This window comes from Mastigoproctus giganteus, chromosome 6 (genome assembly GCF_048544385.1).
Source record: "Mastigoproctus giganteus isolate SK-2022 chromosome 6, ASM4854438v1, whole genome shotgun sequence".
Lineage (NCBI taxonomy): Eukaryota > Metazoa > Arthropoda > Arachnida > Uropygi > Thelyphonidae > Mastigoproctus > Mastigoproctus giganteus.
The window spans coordinates 232565288-232582692 of record NC_143580.1 but is presented as its reverse complement, the minus strand read 5'-3'; the positions used below and the strand labels follow the sequence as shown (position 1 = coordinate 232582692).

The 17405-nt window shown below is 37.4% G+C and overlaps 1 protein-coding gene across 3 annotated transcripts in view; it reads left to right on the top strand.

Moving 5' to 3' along the window:
- Window positions 1-16661, top strand: part of Akt (AKT serine/threonine protein kinase) — a 151094-nt gene extending 134433 nt beyond the window's left edge. For all 3 annotated transcript variants that reach the window (XM_090375762.1, XM_090375760.1, XM_090375761.1), the window contains 3 exons: window positions 2352-2566; window positions 11310-11397; window positions 16001-16661. In XM_090375762.1, the coding sequence (XP_090231888.1) occupies window positions 2352-2566; window positions 11310-11397; window positions 16001-16204 (507 nt within the window). In that variant the 3' untranslated portion in view covers window positions 16205-16661. The remainder of the gene's footprint in view (window positions 1-2351; window positions 2567-11309; window positions 11398-16000) is intronic.
- Window positions 16662-17405: the final 744 nt, after the last annotated feature.

Genomic DNA, 17405 nt, shown 5'->3' with positions numbered 1-17405 from the left:
ATTCTGCAATCACCGATGGCCCACTGCTTCAACCATAGACACATATTCATACAGGTACTCCAAGGCACTATCAATTTCTGGTAACATTAAGACTAGTTTGTTGCTAATACACTATTAGCAACAAAAGTCTGCTTGAAATTATTTTCCTAGATATTTAGGGAATGTTGCAATTCCTCCACTCATGCAAATCTTAAATGTTTTGGATCCCTCCACTCATGCAAATCTTATATTTTGGATCTCTCCACTCATGCAAATCGTAAATATTATGGGATCTCTGGTGAGCTTATCTCTGTATTGCTGTTGCTACTTTCCAATAGGAAGCTCATCAAAACAACAATCCTTGTGAAGTAGTGACAATCACTGAGCATATACACAGAGGGAAGTGTACTCTTAGCTTTCTTCTGTGACAGCCTTGGAAACCTTTCTTGCCTAATCTGACTTCCTGATATATACAGATGATATCAAATTTTTTGTGACCTCAAAGGAATGCAAACTACTACTCAAGGCAATTCTGCACAGTGATAGCCAGATACAGTGTTTTAAAAAACATCTGCAATCCTTTAGCCTGAAATTACATTGTTTAAAATCAGCTGAATTACCAATTAAAAAAAATTAATAAAACTGTAAATACTGTTGACACATACTACCCTACCATTATCTGTATACCCTCTATTTGATAGTTGGTCGTGTCCTACCCAATCACCATATGTCAGATACAACTATAAATATCTCGTAGGTCTTCGAGGAGGAGAAAGTAGCATGGTTATGAATGCAAGCTGCCGCAATCAACATAGTTAACAGACTTCCAGTGCAGGATGATAAAAAGGTGCCTTGTAAGCAGTCAGTCTGTATGTAACATCTCAGCAGCACTGAAGATCCCTATCAACAGTTGGTGATATGATCTGTACATGAAGTAGAATAGTGCTGGAACCATCAGAAAATGACCCAGAAAACCTCCAAAACTGATAGAACATGACAGGAGAGCCCTGCAAAGGATCGTCCACATGGAGTGCACTGGTCCATGCTGTGCAAACAAGCCTTTGGTGAGGTAATTGGTACACATGTCAGCACAGCATGCTACAAAATATGGACTACCACAGTCATGCAGTCATTCACAAGCCACTAATCACTCAAACTAATGCCAGATGCTGTCTAGCTTGGTGTAAAGCCTGTGTTTCTTGGGTTGTAGACTAATGGAAAGCTTGCTTTGGAGTGACAAGTCATCATGGTACGTGGTCAGCCAGTCTGAGAGTTGTGACTAGTTACGTTAGATGCTTGGAGAAAGCTACCTGCTGGACTGTGTCATCCCGACAGTGAAGTTTGGCAAGGCAGCGTCTGCGCCTGGGACTTAGTTGTTTTTAACATAACTATGAATGCTGCGGTTTATCTACATGTCCTGGATAATAATTAGCATTAGTAGAGGCATATGATGCAAGAAGGCAAACTTATACAGCATCAGCCAAAAAAAAAAAACAAAACTACCCATTCCACCCATCCATTCACTCCAAATGTTTGTCTAGTTCTCCCTTAAATTTATTTAAGCTGTCAACTTCTTCAACAATAGATGGAAGTTTGTCCCACCAATCAACCACCCACTGGCTAAAGGCAAACTTCCACACATCTATTCTACAACTGTCTTCCCTCAATTTGAATTTGACCCCTCAGGCAATTAATCTGAGAAAGAGGAAGAATCACATCAGCATTGAGCATGCTCAAAACATTCAAGGCCTTATACACTTCAATTGGATCACCTCGCAGGTGCCTAGTCTCCAGACACTGCAATTTGCAAAACTTTAGCCTTTCTTTGTAAGAGCAACTCTTTGTTCCCTTCACTAATCTTATTGCCCTTCTCTGTACTCGTTACAGCAGCTCTACATCCTTCCTAAAATGAGGCCTCCAGACCTGTATACAGTACTCAAGGTGTGGCCTGACCATTACCTGATACAAAGGGATAATCACCTCCTTTTCTCTGCTAGCAAAATTCCTATATATCATTGACAAAACTCCATGACCTGCTCTGGCAGCCTGTCTGCACTGCTCAGAGAACTTCATATCTGAACAAAGACTAGACATTGAAGTGCTAGTCTTTGTTCAGAGGCCCTTTAATCAGTATTATATGGAAGATAGTATAAATATAAATTTAGGTTTATGCTATTGAATTTCTCTTTCTTTGAAAATTGTGGGATTTATCTGCTCTGCTTTTATTTTCTATTAAATTTCTGGTTTACAGTTTTGTGTGCATGTGCACACGCGCGCATGTGGTAAAAGATTGGCTGACAGTTTATACAATGGAAAAACTGAGATTTACAAATCTCTCCATGTTGTATTTCAGTGATTTTTATATATTTTAGGTACTTGAAGACACTGACTATGGAAGAGCTGTTGATTGGTGGGGATTAGGCGTGGTTATGTATGAAATGATGTGTGGCCGACTTCCTTTTTACAATCGAGATCATGATATCCTATTTGAACTAATATTAGTGGAAGAAGTGAAATTCCCAAAATCCCTATCACCTGATGCCAAATCTCTGCTTAGTGGCCTACTTATCAAGGATCCAAAGAAAAGGTATTTTATTTTCTAATGAATTTTTACTAACTACTTTGTGATTATAATTACCATCAGGGGTAAAGGGAAGGGTTTTTGCTTCAGTAAAAGTGACTACAGTGGTCTCAGACAATTTTTAAATTCTGTATAGTGGGACCAACTGATGATGTTACTATCCACAAATTCTAAGTGGGAAGCATTCAAGGAAGTAATCATGGAAGCTACTAAGCTTTTCATACTTGAAGAAATACTGTTCAAGGTTTAGGCCTAAATGGATGTCAGATGAACTAATGAGACTCGTGGCAGAGAAGAAAATGCACACAGTGCATATAAATTATCAGACTACACAGAAGCCTATGGTAGATGTAAGCTAGTCTGTAATCAAGTCACAAAGGAGATTAGGCAAGCAAAAGCAGATTACAAGAAATCTTTGGCAAAGGATCCTAATTATTCATGCATTAAGAATCTGCAGATAAAGGAACCACATGGTGGCAGTGATCACAGTGTACTGATGTGGGATTTACATAAAGACATAACTACCATCAGGGGTAAAGGGAAGGGTTTTTGCTTTCGCAAAGGTGCTACAGTGGTCTCAGACAGTTATTAAATTCTATGCAGTGGGAGCAACTGATGATGTTACCAACAGCAAATTCTAATGGGAAGTAAGTAATTTTGGAAGTTACTAGGCTTTTCGGCACCGCTGTAGCCAGGTGGGCAGGAGCAGCAGTGCGTACCACATGCTTCTTGACCAGACCGGGGTTAGAGTCCGTGACCACCAAATACGGAGGATGTGGAAAGGTCAGGAAATGACCACCGCATATCCCCGGAGCAATATGGCCTTAGTTGCTAATGCTCCTAAAAACCAAATAACAACAACAACTAGGCTTTTCATGTCAATTAAGAAACTGTTCAAGGTTTAAGCCTAAATGGATGTCAGATAAACTGAGACTCATGGCAGAGAAGAAAAATGCATGGGGTGCAGACAAATTATCAGGCAACACAGGAGCCTGTGTTAGATATAAGCTAGTCTGTAATGAAGTAACAAATGAGGTTAGGCAAGCAAAGGCAGTTAGAAATCTTGGCAAAGGGTGCAAAGAAAAACAGTAAAGATTTCGTTAGTTATATAAACTCTAGAAGGAAGGGGATGAATCAGATTGGCCCACTTGATATCGATGGTATGACTGTTGATGATCCTGCTCAGATAGCTGACAAACTGAATATTTTGCATCTACATTCACATATGAATTCTGAAGGGGGGGGGGGGGAACAGAAATTTATTAGATCTAACAGGGAGCTAAATGATTTTGTAAAAACTGAGAGAAATTGTTGAAGTTAAGCATAAGAAAGGCATCTGGAGTGGATGGATCTATCCAGTTATATTAAAGGAGGTGGCAAAGGAAGTAAGCAAACCCTTAGCCATAATTACGAGAGCATCCTTGGACTCTGGGGAAGTCAGCACAGATTGGAGATGTGCAAATGTATCCCCAATTCACACAGAGTGGAACCCAAAGGTCGCTGGTTCGAATCCTGCCTCGGGTTTGGATCAGAGTAGAAAATGCAAAAACCTTGGGAGGTGCAATATGGCCACAGAAGCCGATGTGCCAACAACTAACAAAAACAAAAAAAAAAAACAGTGAGATCAAAGGGTGACATGAGTAATTACAGACCTGTTCATTTAACTTCTGTTCTGGGGGAAAATAATGGAGTCACTGTTTAAAGAAGCATTGCAAAATCATCTAGACAAGACAGCAGTAATAATTGAGACGCAACATGGGTTTGTTAAGGAGAAAGTCTTGTCGACCAATTTGATTGGGTACTATGTGGGGTCCAAAGGATCTGGATGCAAAAAAATATTTTTGATATCATATACTTATATTTCAAGAAAGTTTTTGATACTATTGTATGGCAGTATGGCATTAAGGGTATGTTGCTACTGAGGATAAAAGGATGGTTGAGTGGGAGAAGACAGAGTTGTAATCAATGGATGCTGCTCTTCGTGGACTAATATTATTAGTGGAGTCCTCCCCCAGGGGTTGGGCCCGTTGTTGTTTTGTATATTTATCAATGATATTGATGAAGATATATCAAGTGTAATGTCAAAGTTTACAGATGGTACAAAATTTGGCGGGGTTGTTAATAACAGTAATGACAGTATGCTCTAATTTGATCGAGGTGTATTAAGGCCTTGAATGGTTTGAGTAGGCTCATTGCTGATGGAATTCTATCTCTTCGTCAGATTAGAACCTGAGGGGGCATAAACTCAAATTGAGGAAATTTCAGTTGAATTTCTGCAGTTGTAGAAGAGATGTGCGGAAATTTGCCTATAGCCAGCGGATAGTTCATTGCTGGAACAAACTTCCATCTGTCATTGTGGAAGTTGATAGCTTAAATTCGAGGAAGAATTGGACAAACTTTTGGAGCAAATGGATTGGTGAAATGGGAATTTTTTTTTTTTTTTTTTTTGCTGATGCTGTATAAGCTTGCTTTCTTGCATCATATGCCTCTGCTAATGCTATATTTAACATATTCAGAAAACTAGCTATTAAGTGGAAGTGTGTGTGTGTGTTAAGTTACATAAATTAATAGTAACCGAATATGCATATCATTAATGACAAAAATTATAGCAAATAACTGTTTACTATAATAGTTTTCTTGTGTATTTGATTAGTTTTAACTAATCTGGTTAGCTATTTTGACAGGGTCACTCAAGGGCTGGACTTAGGGAATAATTTCGACATTGTTTATTTGAATTTCAGCAAAGCATTTGACTCAGTCCCACATGAGCTGTTGGAACAGGTTGGAATCACAAGTAAAATCCTTAGATGGATAGCTGGGTGGCTTCGGGGCAGGAGGCAGAGGGTTGTGATAAATGGTTATTCCTCAGATTGGATTGATGTAAGAAGCAGGGTTCCCCAAGGATCAGTATTAGGACCACTATTGTTTTTGATTTTCATAAATGACATCGATGAAGGGATAAAGGGAGTGGTGTTTAAATTTGCAGATGATGTAAAGATTGGTAGAGTAGTTAATGATCACCGCCAAAGCAGAGCTGCTTCAGAGTGATAGACTTCAGGGATGGTCAGAAAAATGGCTGCTATGCTTTAATCCAACAAAGTGTAAGGTATTGGGATTATGGGGAACAGTAACCCCAAAATAACTTACACGCTTGGTGGAGTTGAACTAAAACTGAAAGTAGAGGAAAGGGACTTGGGTATTACGATAAGGTCAGATATGAAGTTCTCCGAGCATTGTAGACTGGTTGCAAGAAAGGCCCATTGTGTCCTATCAATGATTTATTGAAAAATTGCGAGTAGAGATAAGGTTATCATAATCCCATTATATAAGACTATTGTTAGACCACACTTGGAATACTGTGTTCATGTATGGAGATCGCACCCAAAGAAAGACATTGTGCTTCTTGAAAGGGTCCGATTTCATCATGCAAGTTACCAAACTGGTAACTTGCATGGTGAAATCGGCAAAACAGCCTCCATATGAGGAAAGACTTCGAATATTTGGGTTACAGAGCTTGGAAACTAGGCACCTTAGAGTGCCTAGTTTCCAAGCTCTGTTTAAAGATGTTTAAAGCTCTGAGAGGCATAAGCAAAATGAGTGAGGAATTATATCTGTGAAAATGAAATGTTCACAGTTATAAATGATTCTAGTACAAGGGTCCATAATTTGAAGTTGCAGGGAGTGTTTAGACTGGATTGCAGGAAGTTTTATTTTAGCTAGCAAGTTATAAATTACTTGAATACCTACATGGGTGGTAAGGGCTGACAGTTTGGGGAAATTCAAAGGTCAGCTGGATAATTACTTATTAATTATCCAAAGTTAATGCAAGGAATCGCATAGGTTGTCTATTTCGTTTTCTCTTATTTTATTATTTTTTTGGCTGGTGCAAGGAAGCCTATGGCTTATGCTCAATGGCCACATGGTATTAGCAATGGCCACATGGTGCAGCATAAGCATAGGCTTCCTTGCACCATGTGGCCATTGCTAATACTAATATGGATTAACATTTAGAAGATTGGGAATTTCTCACAAACTGATATTTAGTCTGCTAGGGCTATTTTATAGTTTCTAATACAAATTCTGATTTGTATTAGAAGTTTATGCTGATATTTAGGATTGATACAGAGAGATGAAGAGTTTACTCATGTCTTGTTTGTGATACCATATGTAAGTATAGAATTACACTTACACAAGCTCATCCATACTGGTTTGTTCATGTGAAACTTCATGAGATATTCCCCATCTGAATGTGTTTATTGCCAAACAATACCTTTGTTCAAAATTGTTTGTAAGCCAAGAAAAATTTCCTGATTAACCAGTACCAAATAAATCAATTTCATGATTAGTAACCAGTTTCCATGAAACAGGTAGCATTCATGATAAAAAAAAAAAAAAAAAAAAAGAAAACTGGACTCCCTTCATTGATAATCAAAGAAAAAAAGAATGTGATATTAGTCATCAGTATATTTTTACTGTAGTAATTCCTGTTAATCACAGGATATTGTATGATATGTATATAAATGAAAATGAAATTGTAGTATCCTATAACTTTAAACGTGCTTAAAGACATTAAGAACATATTAGAAGATGAAATGCACAAGGCATAATTTCTTATGGGTTTAGGTAATTAACTATATAATATCGATGTAGATACACCATAGTTTACCCATAAATTTGAACTACATATGTAGTGTAAAAGGCAACGTTTTAATAGTATCTCATATTGTGGGTGCCTTCATAACGAGATAACTGGTATTGCACTACTTCAAATAAATAATGCTTCTCTAGTAGAGAAGACCACTGTTATTTGTTTTCAGTGGATACCACCACCCAGACGATCGTTTCGAAGCTTTTTGGCTTCGTCATCAGTGAGTGGGCAGGTACCCTGGTAATGCAACATGCCGTCACAGTTGCAAAGTTATTTCTACAATATGAGAGATGCCAAATGGTGTATAAATAATAATGTATTAGAAGATGAAATGCGTATGTAGTGTAAAAGGCATTGTTTTAATAGTATCTCATATTGTGGATGCCTTCACAACGAGAAGGCTGGTATTGCACTACTTCAAATAAATAACGCTTCTCTAGTAGAGAAGACTACTGTTATTTATTTTCAGTGGATATCACCACCCAGACGATCAATATTATATAGACATTAAGAACAGACTTTTTTTTTTATCATTGCAACAATAATGTAATAGTGTATAGTCTTTTGTTTGTTTCTTTGTTATTTGGTTTTTAGGAGCATTAGCAACTAAGGCCATATTGACTGGAACTTGTGGGTTGGTCACTCACACACTAGTCAGACTTTTGTGGATTTATTGGATGATTGTTTTCTGCAGCAGCATGTTCGAGAGGCAACCAGAGAAAGTAATACTCTTGATCTGGTTATCAGCAGTGATCATTCGTGTATTAAGAATTTGCAGATAAAGGAACCACTAGGTGGCAGTGATCACAGTGTGCTGAAGTGGGATTTACTCAAAGAGGTAACTACCGTCAGGGGTAAAGGAAAGGGTTTTTGCTTCCGTAAAGGGGAGTACAGTGGTCTCAGACAGTTTTTAAATTCTGTACAGTGGGATCGACTGACGATGTTACAAACAGTAAATTCTAAGTGGGAAGCATTCAAGGAATTAATCGTGGAAGCTACTAGACTTTTCATACCGATGAAGAAATATTGTTCAAGGTTTAGGCCTAAATGGTTATCAAATGAACTAATGAGACTCGTGACAGAGAAGAAAAATGCATGGGATGCATATAAATTATCAGGCGACGCAGAAGCCTGTAGCAGATATAAGCTAGTCTGTAATCAGGTCACAAAGGAGGTTCGGCAGGCAAAGGCGGATTACGAGAAATCTTTGGCAAAAGATGCTAAGAAAAACAGCAAGGATTTCTTTACTTATATAAACTCTGAAAGGAAGGGGCTGAATATGATTGGTCCACTTGACATCGATGGTTCGACTGTTGATGATCCTGCTCAGATAGCAAACAAACTGAATGAGTATTTTGCATCTACATTCACACGTGAGGAATCATTACAGTTTGAAAATGGAAGAAAGTTATCAAATTGTAGCAGTGTGCTTAATGATTTTGTAATAACTGAGAGCAAAGTGGAGGAGAAATTGTTGAAGTTAAACATAAGAAAGGCACCTGGGGCGGATGGGATCTATCCAGTTATATTAAAGGAGGCGGCAAAGCAACTAAGCAAACCCTTAGCCATAATTATGAGAGCATCCTTGGATTCAGGGGAGGTTCCCACGGACTGGAGATGTGCAAATGTATCCCCAATTCACAAAGGAGGTTCGAAGGGTGACACGAATAATTACAGACCAGTTAGTTTAACTTCTGTTCCGGGTAAAATAATGGGGTCACTGGTTAAAGATGCATTGCAGGATCATCTAGACAAGACTGCAGCAATAATTCAGACACAGCATGGGTTTGTTAAGGGAAAGTCTTGTCTGACAAATTTGATTGGTTATTATGATGTGGTCACAAAGGAACTGGATGCAAAAAATAATTTTGATATCATATACTTGGATTTCAGGAAAGCTTTTGACACTGTTGCGCATGGAAGACTACTGTACAAATTGGAGCAGAATGGTATTAAGGGTAAGTTGCTACAATGGATAAAAGGATGGTTAAGTGGGAGAAGACAGAGGGTGGTAATCAATGGGTGCTGCTCTTCGTGGACTAATGTTATTAGTGGAGTCCCACAGGGTTCGGTGTTGGGTCCACTGTTGTTTTGTATATTTATCAATGATATTGATGAAGGTATATCAGGCTTAATGTCGAAGTTTGCAGATGACACGAAGGTTGGCAGGGTTGTTAATGACAGTAATGGCAGTGTGCTACTGCAACAGGATCTAGATAATTTGGGCAGATGGGCTAAGAAGTGGCAACTGAAGTTTAACCTTGACAAATGCAAAGTACTGCATATGGGTAGAAGTAACCCCAGAGAAACGTACCAACTGTGTGGTACTACACTTAAGGTGGTAGAAAATGAAAAAGACCTGGGAGTAATTGTGCAGTCAGATATGAAGTTTTCTGAGCAATATAGACAGGCTGCTAGGGCAGGTCATGGGGTTTTGTCAATGATATATAGGAATTTTGCTAGCAGGGAAAAGGAGGTGATTGTCCCTCTGTATAAGGCAATGGTCAGGCCACGCCTTGAGTACTGCGTACAGGTCTGGAGGCCTCAGTTTAGGAAGGATGTAGATTTGCTTGAGCGTGTACAGAGAAGAGCAACACGATTGGTGAGGGGAATGAAGGGATCCTCTTACCAAGAGAGGCTTAAGTTCTGCAAATTGCAGTGGCTGGAGACTAGGCACCTGCGCGGTGATCTGATTGAGGTCTATAAGGCCTTGAATGGGTTGAGCACGCTGAATTCTGATGGGATCCTCCCACTTGTTCAGAATACGAACCTACGGGGACATAAGTTCAAATTAAGAAAGGATAGATGTAGAATAGATGTGCGGAAATTTGCCTTTAGCCAGCGGGTGGTTAATTGCTGGAACAAACTTCCTTCTGTTGTTGTGGAAGTTGATAGGTTAAATAAATTTAAGGAGGAACTGGACAGGCAATTGGAGGGTATGGTGCGATTTTTTTTTTTTTTTTTTTTTGGCTGATGCTGCATAAGCTCCTACACTTGCTTTCTTGCATCAAGTGCCACTACTACTACTACTATATTGCTCTGGGGATATGCAGTGGTCATTCCCTGACCTTTCTGCATCCTCTGTATTTGGTGGGTACGGGCTCGAACCCCAGTCTAATCAAGCGTGTGCTATGCACTGCTGCTCCTGCTCACCTGGCTATGGAGGTGCCACAATCTTTTGATGTGGCTTTCAAAGGTGGTTGTTGTAGCTGGCCATATGATTATAAATGTAATCACATACTTCATGGCAAGTAAAATTTGCAAGGAATTCAGTGGAAATTTAAACTACATATATACTGAAGAAACATAAAACCAAATTAAGTAATATTGATTTACAAGGCAGTTCAACATTTGTGCAACCCAAAATGAAAGCTAATTTCTCTCATTTTAGTAAGCATATGCAATTCTTACAAACCCACATTGGGTATAACACCATATATCTCTGCATGCAAAATAGCGATTCCCCCCCCCCCCCGTTACACAAACTCACCAATATTCACAAAATTACACACGAACACCAACTGTTGCTGAAATAATTTTTTAATTTACTTTAATACTGTAAAATATACATAGAACTAATGAAATAAAACTTTTCTTTAAATTAATATAAAAATAAAAATATAATCCATTTACAATAAATATAGAATATATAAGAATTTATGAGAATAAAAGTGATAAAATAATGAAAATAAAACCACTAAAATACCGATAAAACAATGAGACTAAAACCGATACAATCCTGAAGCTTTCAGAGGCATCCGCCTCCTTTCTCAACAGTAAAAAAATAAATAAAAAACTCACCAATACTGGTTTGTTATTGGTGAAGCCATTGTGATATATTCCCTGTCTGATTGGTTAGGGTTCATTTCCTTTTAAACACTGTGTGCTCATTGTTTGGCTTTTAGTTACTTTAATGGTGAAGAAACTATATTTAGCTGACTCCTATCCCTTCTTCTAGTTAAGAGGAAAGATTAACTCTCTCTGCTTTTGAATGCTGTGTACATTAGGCACAATCTCTATGTTGATTTACAGAAAAACATTTATATATATATACACTTGTTAACTGTAATTGATTGTAATGCTTAGGATATGTCTTTCTAGGCTTGGTGGAGGACCAGATGATGCAAAGGAAATTATGTTTCATCCTTTTTTTCGTAACATCAACTGGCAGGATCTTTTAGAAAAAAAGGTAAATATATGCATACTGTACCCCATCCTGATTATTTGAATATGTTGAATTTCATACAAACATTAGAATGGGATTGGGCTTTTTGTGACAGTTACAGCTTCAGCCCTTCATAGTATGGCCTCCACTAATTTCTTGTAATACAGAATTTGTGCTCCAATTCTTCTGAAAAGCCTGTTATAGGTTATTGCCAGATTAGCACCCATTGTTATTTCACATTCCAAGGTATAAATTGGATTGTGGGAAGTTTTCTTTTAGCCAGTTAGTCTTAAATTACTGGAACAAGTTTAATACTAATACTTATTCTCCCTTTATAATTTTATAAAGGAAGAATACCTATTTCTCCAAAGGGCCTTGAGGTTGTCACAGACATTCTCTCAGGTATGTCAAGCTGGGCTTGCTACCTTGGAGTCTAAAACTGAAGTGAAGTGGACCTAATTTCGGCAAAGTTCAGTTGATCTGTGATGGCCAAATCTCTGCTTGCACCTTCACAATGCAGGACTGTTAGTAACTCTGGGTATAACCTTCATCAATAACTCCTGAAATATGGCATCTAGTATACTGGAGATGACCACCCGCGTGCGAACCAACATAAGCAGGGGTCGAGGTGTGGCACCCACACCACACGGAAGAATGCCGTCCCTTTGTGTTACCAGGTAATACTAGGTGGTAAATGACTCTCATTAAGTATATTTATATATACTTAATTCAGTCAGATGTTATAAATTCTGATGGCTGATGTTTTTGTCTTGCACAAGCATTTCTAAATACATTCACACGTATTTAGAAATACGTGTGAACACAGATCATGAAACCAGTAGCCTGGTTGGCATGCCAGCTACAAAGAAAACTGTCAAGCCTATTCTAAACTGTGCAACAGAAAAAAAGCAATGCAAGAAATATAAAATGGAGATAGACAACCTACCAGGAAACAAAATGGACGATAACACTAAATTCATAAACAAAGTGACCTGTGTGCAGGCAGTCATAAAGTATAGTTTAAACAGAAGTAAAAACTCTTCTATGAAATGTCTTTCTTGCTGCAAGCCAATCCCTGTTAAAAAAAAAAAAAAAAACCTCTAAGCTTCACAATTCATCATCATCAGCCATTTTCAATCCATTGCAGAGTGAAGGCCTCTCCAGCAACTTTCCAGTTCCTTCTGTTTTGTGCAATGGCCATCCATTTACTACCCACAAATTCATGAATTTCATTTATCCATCTCTGCCGTTTTCTTCTAGCTCCTCTTGGGTACCATTCTGTTATTTTCTTAGTCCATCTGTCATGTCTTCGAGCTGTGTCTCCTGCCAAAGACCATTTTAGTTCTTTCGTTTTGATAAGAATGTCCTTTACTTGAGTTTGCTGCCTAATCCATGTGGTTCTCTTCTTATCTAACAGTCTGATTCCCAATATAATTTGTTCCATTCTTCGCTGTGTAGCTCTCAGCTTCTCTTCCATTCTTTTGAAGAGTGCCCAAGTTTCACTTCCATAAGTCATGGTGGGGAGTATACATTGGTTCATTATTTTACGTTTCAGACAAACTGGGATATTGCTCTTCAGTATGTGACTATATTTCCTGAATGCTGTCCATCCAAAATTTATTCTTCTCTTGACTTCCAGCCATTTATCATTATTACAGCTAATAACTTGTCCCAGATAAGTATATGACTCCACCTTTTCAATTACTGCTCCTTCAATCATTATTTCACTTTCTGTGGCATACTTGTTCATCATTACTTTTGTTTTAGCCATATTCATCTTTAGTCCAAAATCCTTACCAACTGTGTATAACTGATTAAGATTTTCCTATAATTCTTTGGGATCATGGCTTATACCACAATTTCATCTGCAAATCGTAAGTGGTTTAGGTACTCTCCATTCACATTGATTCCTTTCTGCGACCATTCTAATCTTCCGAAAGCTTCCTCAAGGTCAGCAGTAAACAGCTTCGGAGATATTGTGTCTCCTTGTCTAACTCCTTTCTCGATTTTAAATTTTCTACTGTCTTTGTCTAGTTTAATAAAGGAGGTAGCGTTCTCTTATATTTTCTTCAAAATCATAATATATGGGGTATTTGTCTTGTCTTTCCGTGCCCGAAACATTGCCTTATGCTGTATGGAGTCAAATGCTTTTTCATAATCCACAAATGCCAGGCATAATGGTGTTTTATATTCATTTGCTTTCTCCATTAGCTATGATATTACGTGAAGGTGATCCATAGTTGAGAATCCTGTCTTAAAGCCAGCTTGCTGTTTCGTTTGATACTCATCAAGTATTCTTTTTAATCTTTTAGTAATGACCCTTGTGAACAACTTGTAGATGTGGGATAACAAGCTAATTGGTCTATAATTTCTAATTTATCTTCTTTCTTATGCAGCAAAACTATGATTGCATTATTCCACTCCTTAGGTGTCACACCTTTTCTAATGCACTTTGTGAAGAGCCTTGCCAGTTTTTGTGTTATGTCTCTTCCTCCCAATTTTAACAACTCTACAGTAACTTCATCTTCCCCAGGGGCTTTCTGATTCTTCATTTTCTTCAATGCATGTTCTACCTCATCAGGAAGAATATCGGGTATGTCGTATGTGTTGCTAATTTGCGATCCATCTTCCCCACTGCTGGCATCGTTCCCTCGCTCCTTGTATAATTCTCTATAGTAGTCCTCTGCTATTTGAATTATGCCTTCTCTGCTATTTATAAGAACACCATCGCTATTCTTCAGTTTCAGTATCATTTGTCTTTCTGTATTACTGCTCCTGGCTGCTGATTTAAGTCCTTTGTTTTCCCTTACTGCTTGTTCTACTTTTCTTGTGTTAAATCTTATGTCCTTTCTGAGTCTCTTTCTAATGGCTTTGCATAACTCAGTATACTCAATTTTCTCCTTGTCAGTGTTTATCTTGCTCTTCATTTGTCGCCTTCGGTTCATCATGACAAGTGTTTCTTGACTAATTTTTTCTTCTTTGGATTTCTTTTTCCCTATAGGTTTCTTGGGCTTTATCACTTTCAGAAAGTTGTAATATTCCTCATCGATATCTTGGTCCTAAGCTGTCTGCAGAAGCTCAAACTTGTTAAGTTCCAGTACATACTGCTTTTTTTCCTCTTCTGTTATCTCAAAAGACCTTTGTATTATTTACTCCAGTCAGTTTTTTCCTTTCCTACATCTATATCAAGTGTACATCTTACCATTCTGTGATCACTTCCAACATTTACCTTATTCAGGACGGTAACATCATTCACAATATATCTTCTGTTAGTGAGGATGAAGTCGATTTCATTAGTTGTTAATCCATTTGGACTCTTCCATGTCCACTTTCTGTTTACCCTTTTCTTGAAAAAAAGTGTTCATTACTGACAATCCTTGAGATTCTGCAAATTCCACAAGTCTTTCATTTCTTTCACCAATTCCAAAATTTCCTATAGTTCCCCTTTCTGCACTATTTTGTCTTTTTCCAACCTTAGCATTGAAGTCCCCCATAATAATAGTGTAGTGGGTTTTCGGCTCATCTAGAAGACTCAATTTCGGTGTACATTTCTTCAGCCTCTTCATCTTGGCTCGATGTTGGTGCATAAATCATTAACCTTTAGCTTGTACCTCTTAGAAATCTTGAGTATTAGTCTTGACACCCTTGGTGATGTACTTTTGAATTCCAAACTGTTTTTTAAATATTTATGGACCAGAAACCCAACTCCACCTTAACTCCTTTCATTGGTGTGGAGCAGATTTCCACTTGATAAACTTATGATTCATTTTTTCTTCTTGTTTCAGCCAAACCGATGATATTCCAATTCACATTTTCTAATTCCTTTTCCAGCTCTAATATCCTGTCTTCGCTGATGAGCGATCTTATGTTGTAACAGGCCAAGTTCAGTTTCCGTGCATGGCAGCCCAGTCGTACCCAGAGATTCTTCGCACCCTCTGCTTCCACTCTGATCCTCTCGCTGCCATAAGAGGGGAAGTGAAAGCTGCTGGGGACTGAGGGTCATTTGTTTTGTCATGCTGTCATATGCTGGAGGGTTTGGGCTTTTCCTCTTCACGCTGACCAGGCGTCTTGAAGAGAGCCACTCCACACTTTCGTTGCCACCTAAGTGCATAACAGGGCTTATCATCGAGGTGTGCATGAGTTGATTTTAAGGAATCGGGCCAACCGGACTTCTCCTAAATCTTCTGTAATAGAAAGATATTGGATCCATCAGTGTTTTAGACTCTGTGTCTGATAACACACAGAATACCTGTTCCCCTCTAAGCCCCAGCTACACAATTAATGTTACACCATCTATTATAGTAACTATTATAGGTTTTGCGAAGGGTATTATAGCTTTCAGTAATTTTTTACTCTAGTACTTAGAGTTCAGTTTTTTCAGGCTGTGTCCATTTTCTTCTAGGAAAGTATTTCACATTACTCTTTTCTTACAGATATCTATTAATAAACTGAAATTTAACCATCGCAGACCTAATGGTGAAATTTCAATTTCGCTTATGTTTATTTCTGTACTCAGATTTGTTATTATTCATTAGAAAAAAATAAATAAATGCACATATAATTAATATGCTTTGAGTTTACTACTGATATTTCACTGTTTTTACTAAATGTTTTAATTTAATCCTAGGTGACACCACCATTTAAACCACAGGTCACATCTGATACAGATACAAGGTATTTTGACCAAGAATTTACTGGTGAAACTGTGGAACTCACTCCTCCTGATCATGGCCCTCTAAATTCTATCTCTGAAGAAATGGAACAGCCATATTTTCAACAGTTTTCCTTTCACGGTAGCAGCAGTACATTAGGACGCAGCATTGACCAATGAATGGTCAGAATCATTTACTTGAACTGCTTGTAAAATATAAAAAAAAAAAACTAAGGAAGCAGCATTGGTCACTACATCAGTGTGATGCTTGTGTTGCCCCACATAGCACTGCTGGCCTGTCAAACATCCAAGAAAATGGCCAAAAATGGCTTCCTAGTTTTAGAAATGATAGCAGTAGCAAATTGTTGATAGGGAAGATAATGTTTGTATGCACACAACATTGCTGATACTGTTAGTTTTCCATTTATTTTTAAAACTGTTGTTATTTTGTTAAATTTTTTTGTTAAATGGTGGCATATGATCCACCTTTTTGTTAAATGGTGGGGCATGATCTAGTGTACTAACTAGATAATTCTGAAATTTCAGGGTTTGGTGCATTTTGCATGTTGGTTTCCTGTCTTGGGCTGTTTGATACTAGGTTAGATATTAAAAAAGAATGCAAAAAAAAAAAAAAAAAAAAAAAAAAGAAGCAAAACAGCTTTTTATTTTATTGTGAAATTTCAGTATAAATGTGGTATCTTTATATTTTTTGATTTATAAGTATGCAAAATACAAAGTAAATTATTCTTTACTGTCGACTGTGAAAATAGAAAAGCATGTTGTTCAAACTCTTAATATAGAGACAGTATAAAGCAATCTGCAAAATAAATTTCCTAAACAATATTAAATTAAAAGGAGTGAGAGAAAATATATAAATTTATATATTCTTATATGTTAAATCGTGCCTTAAACTAATTTTTTTATTTTAAATATATGTATCAGTTTTTGTGCATCCCTCTTAGTGACATTAGCCATTGGTGCACAGCTAGTGATGCTAAAATGGGGTTAATGCAACAGTATTTTTTACTTGTATTTTTGTTTTGGTCAATTATTAGTATAGTTGAAAACAAGTAAATAAAAAGCGGTTTTCAGTTATACTGACAGTTCAAGTTTTCACCTTTTTTTTTTTTTTAACATTTCTAAGGGATCAGTTTCCAGAATATTCATTATTTTGTTCATATCAGTTAATAAATACTAATGATTTTTGCAGATAAGTCTTTTTATATGAATCCATCAATGTGTGGATTTAATTTCTTTCTTCGTTAAATCCAATATCAAAATAGTTTCTCGCAAATTTTATATGTACAGATTAAGAAGTTTATTTCTTTCCTTAATACATAGGTTAGCTAATCATATACAGTAGAATAAGGTGCTCGTGAAG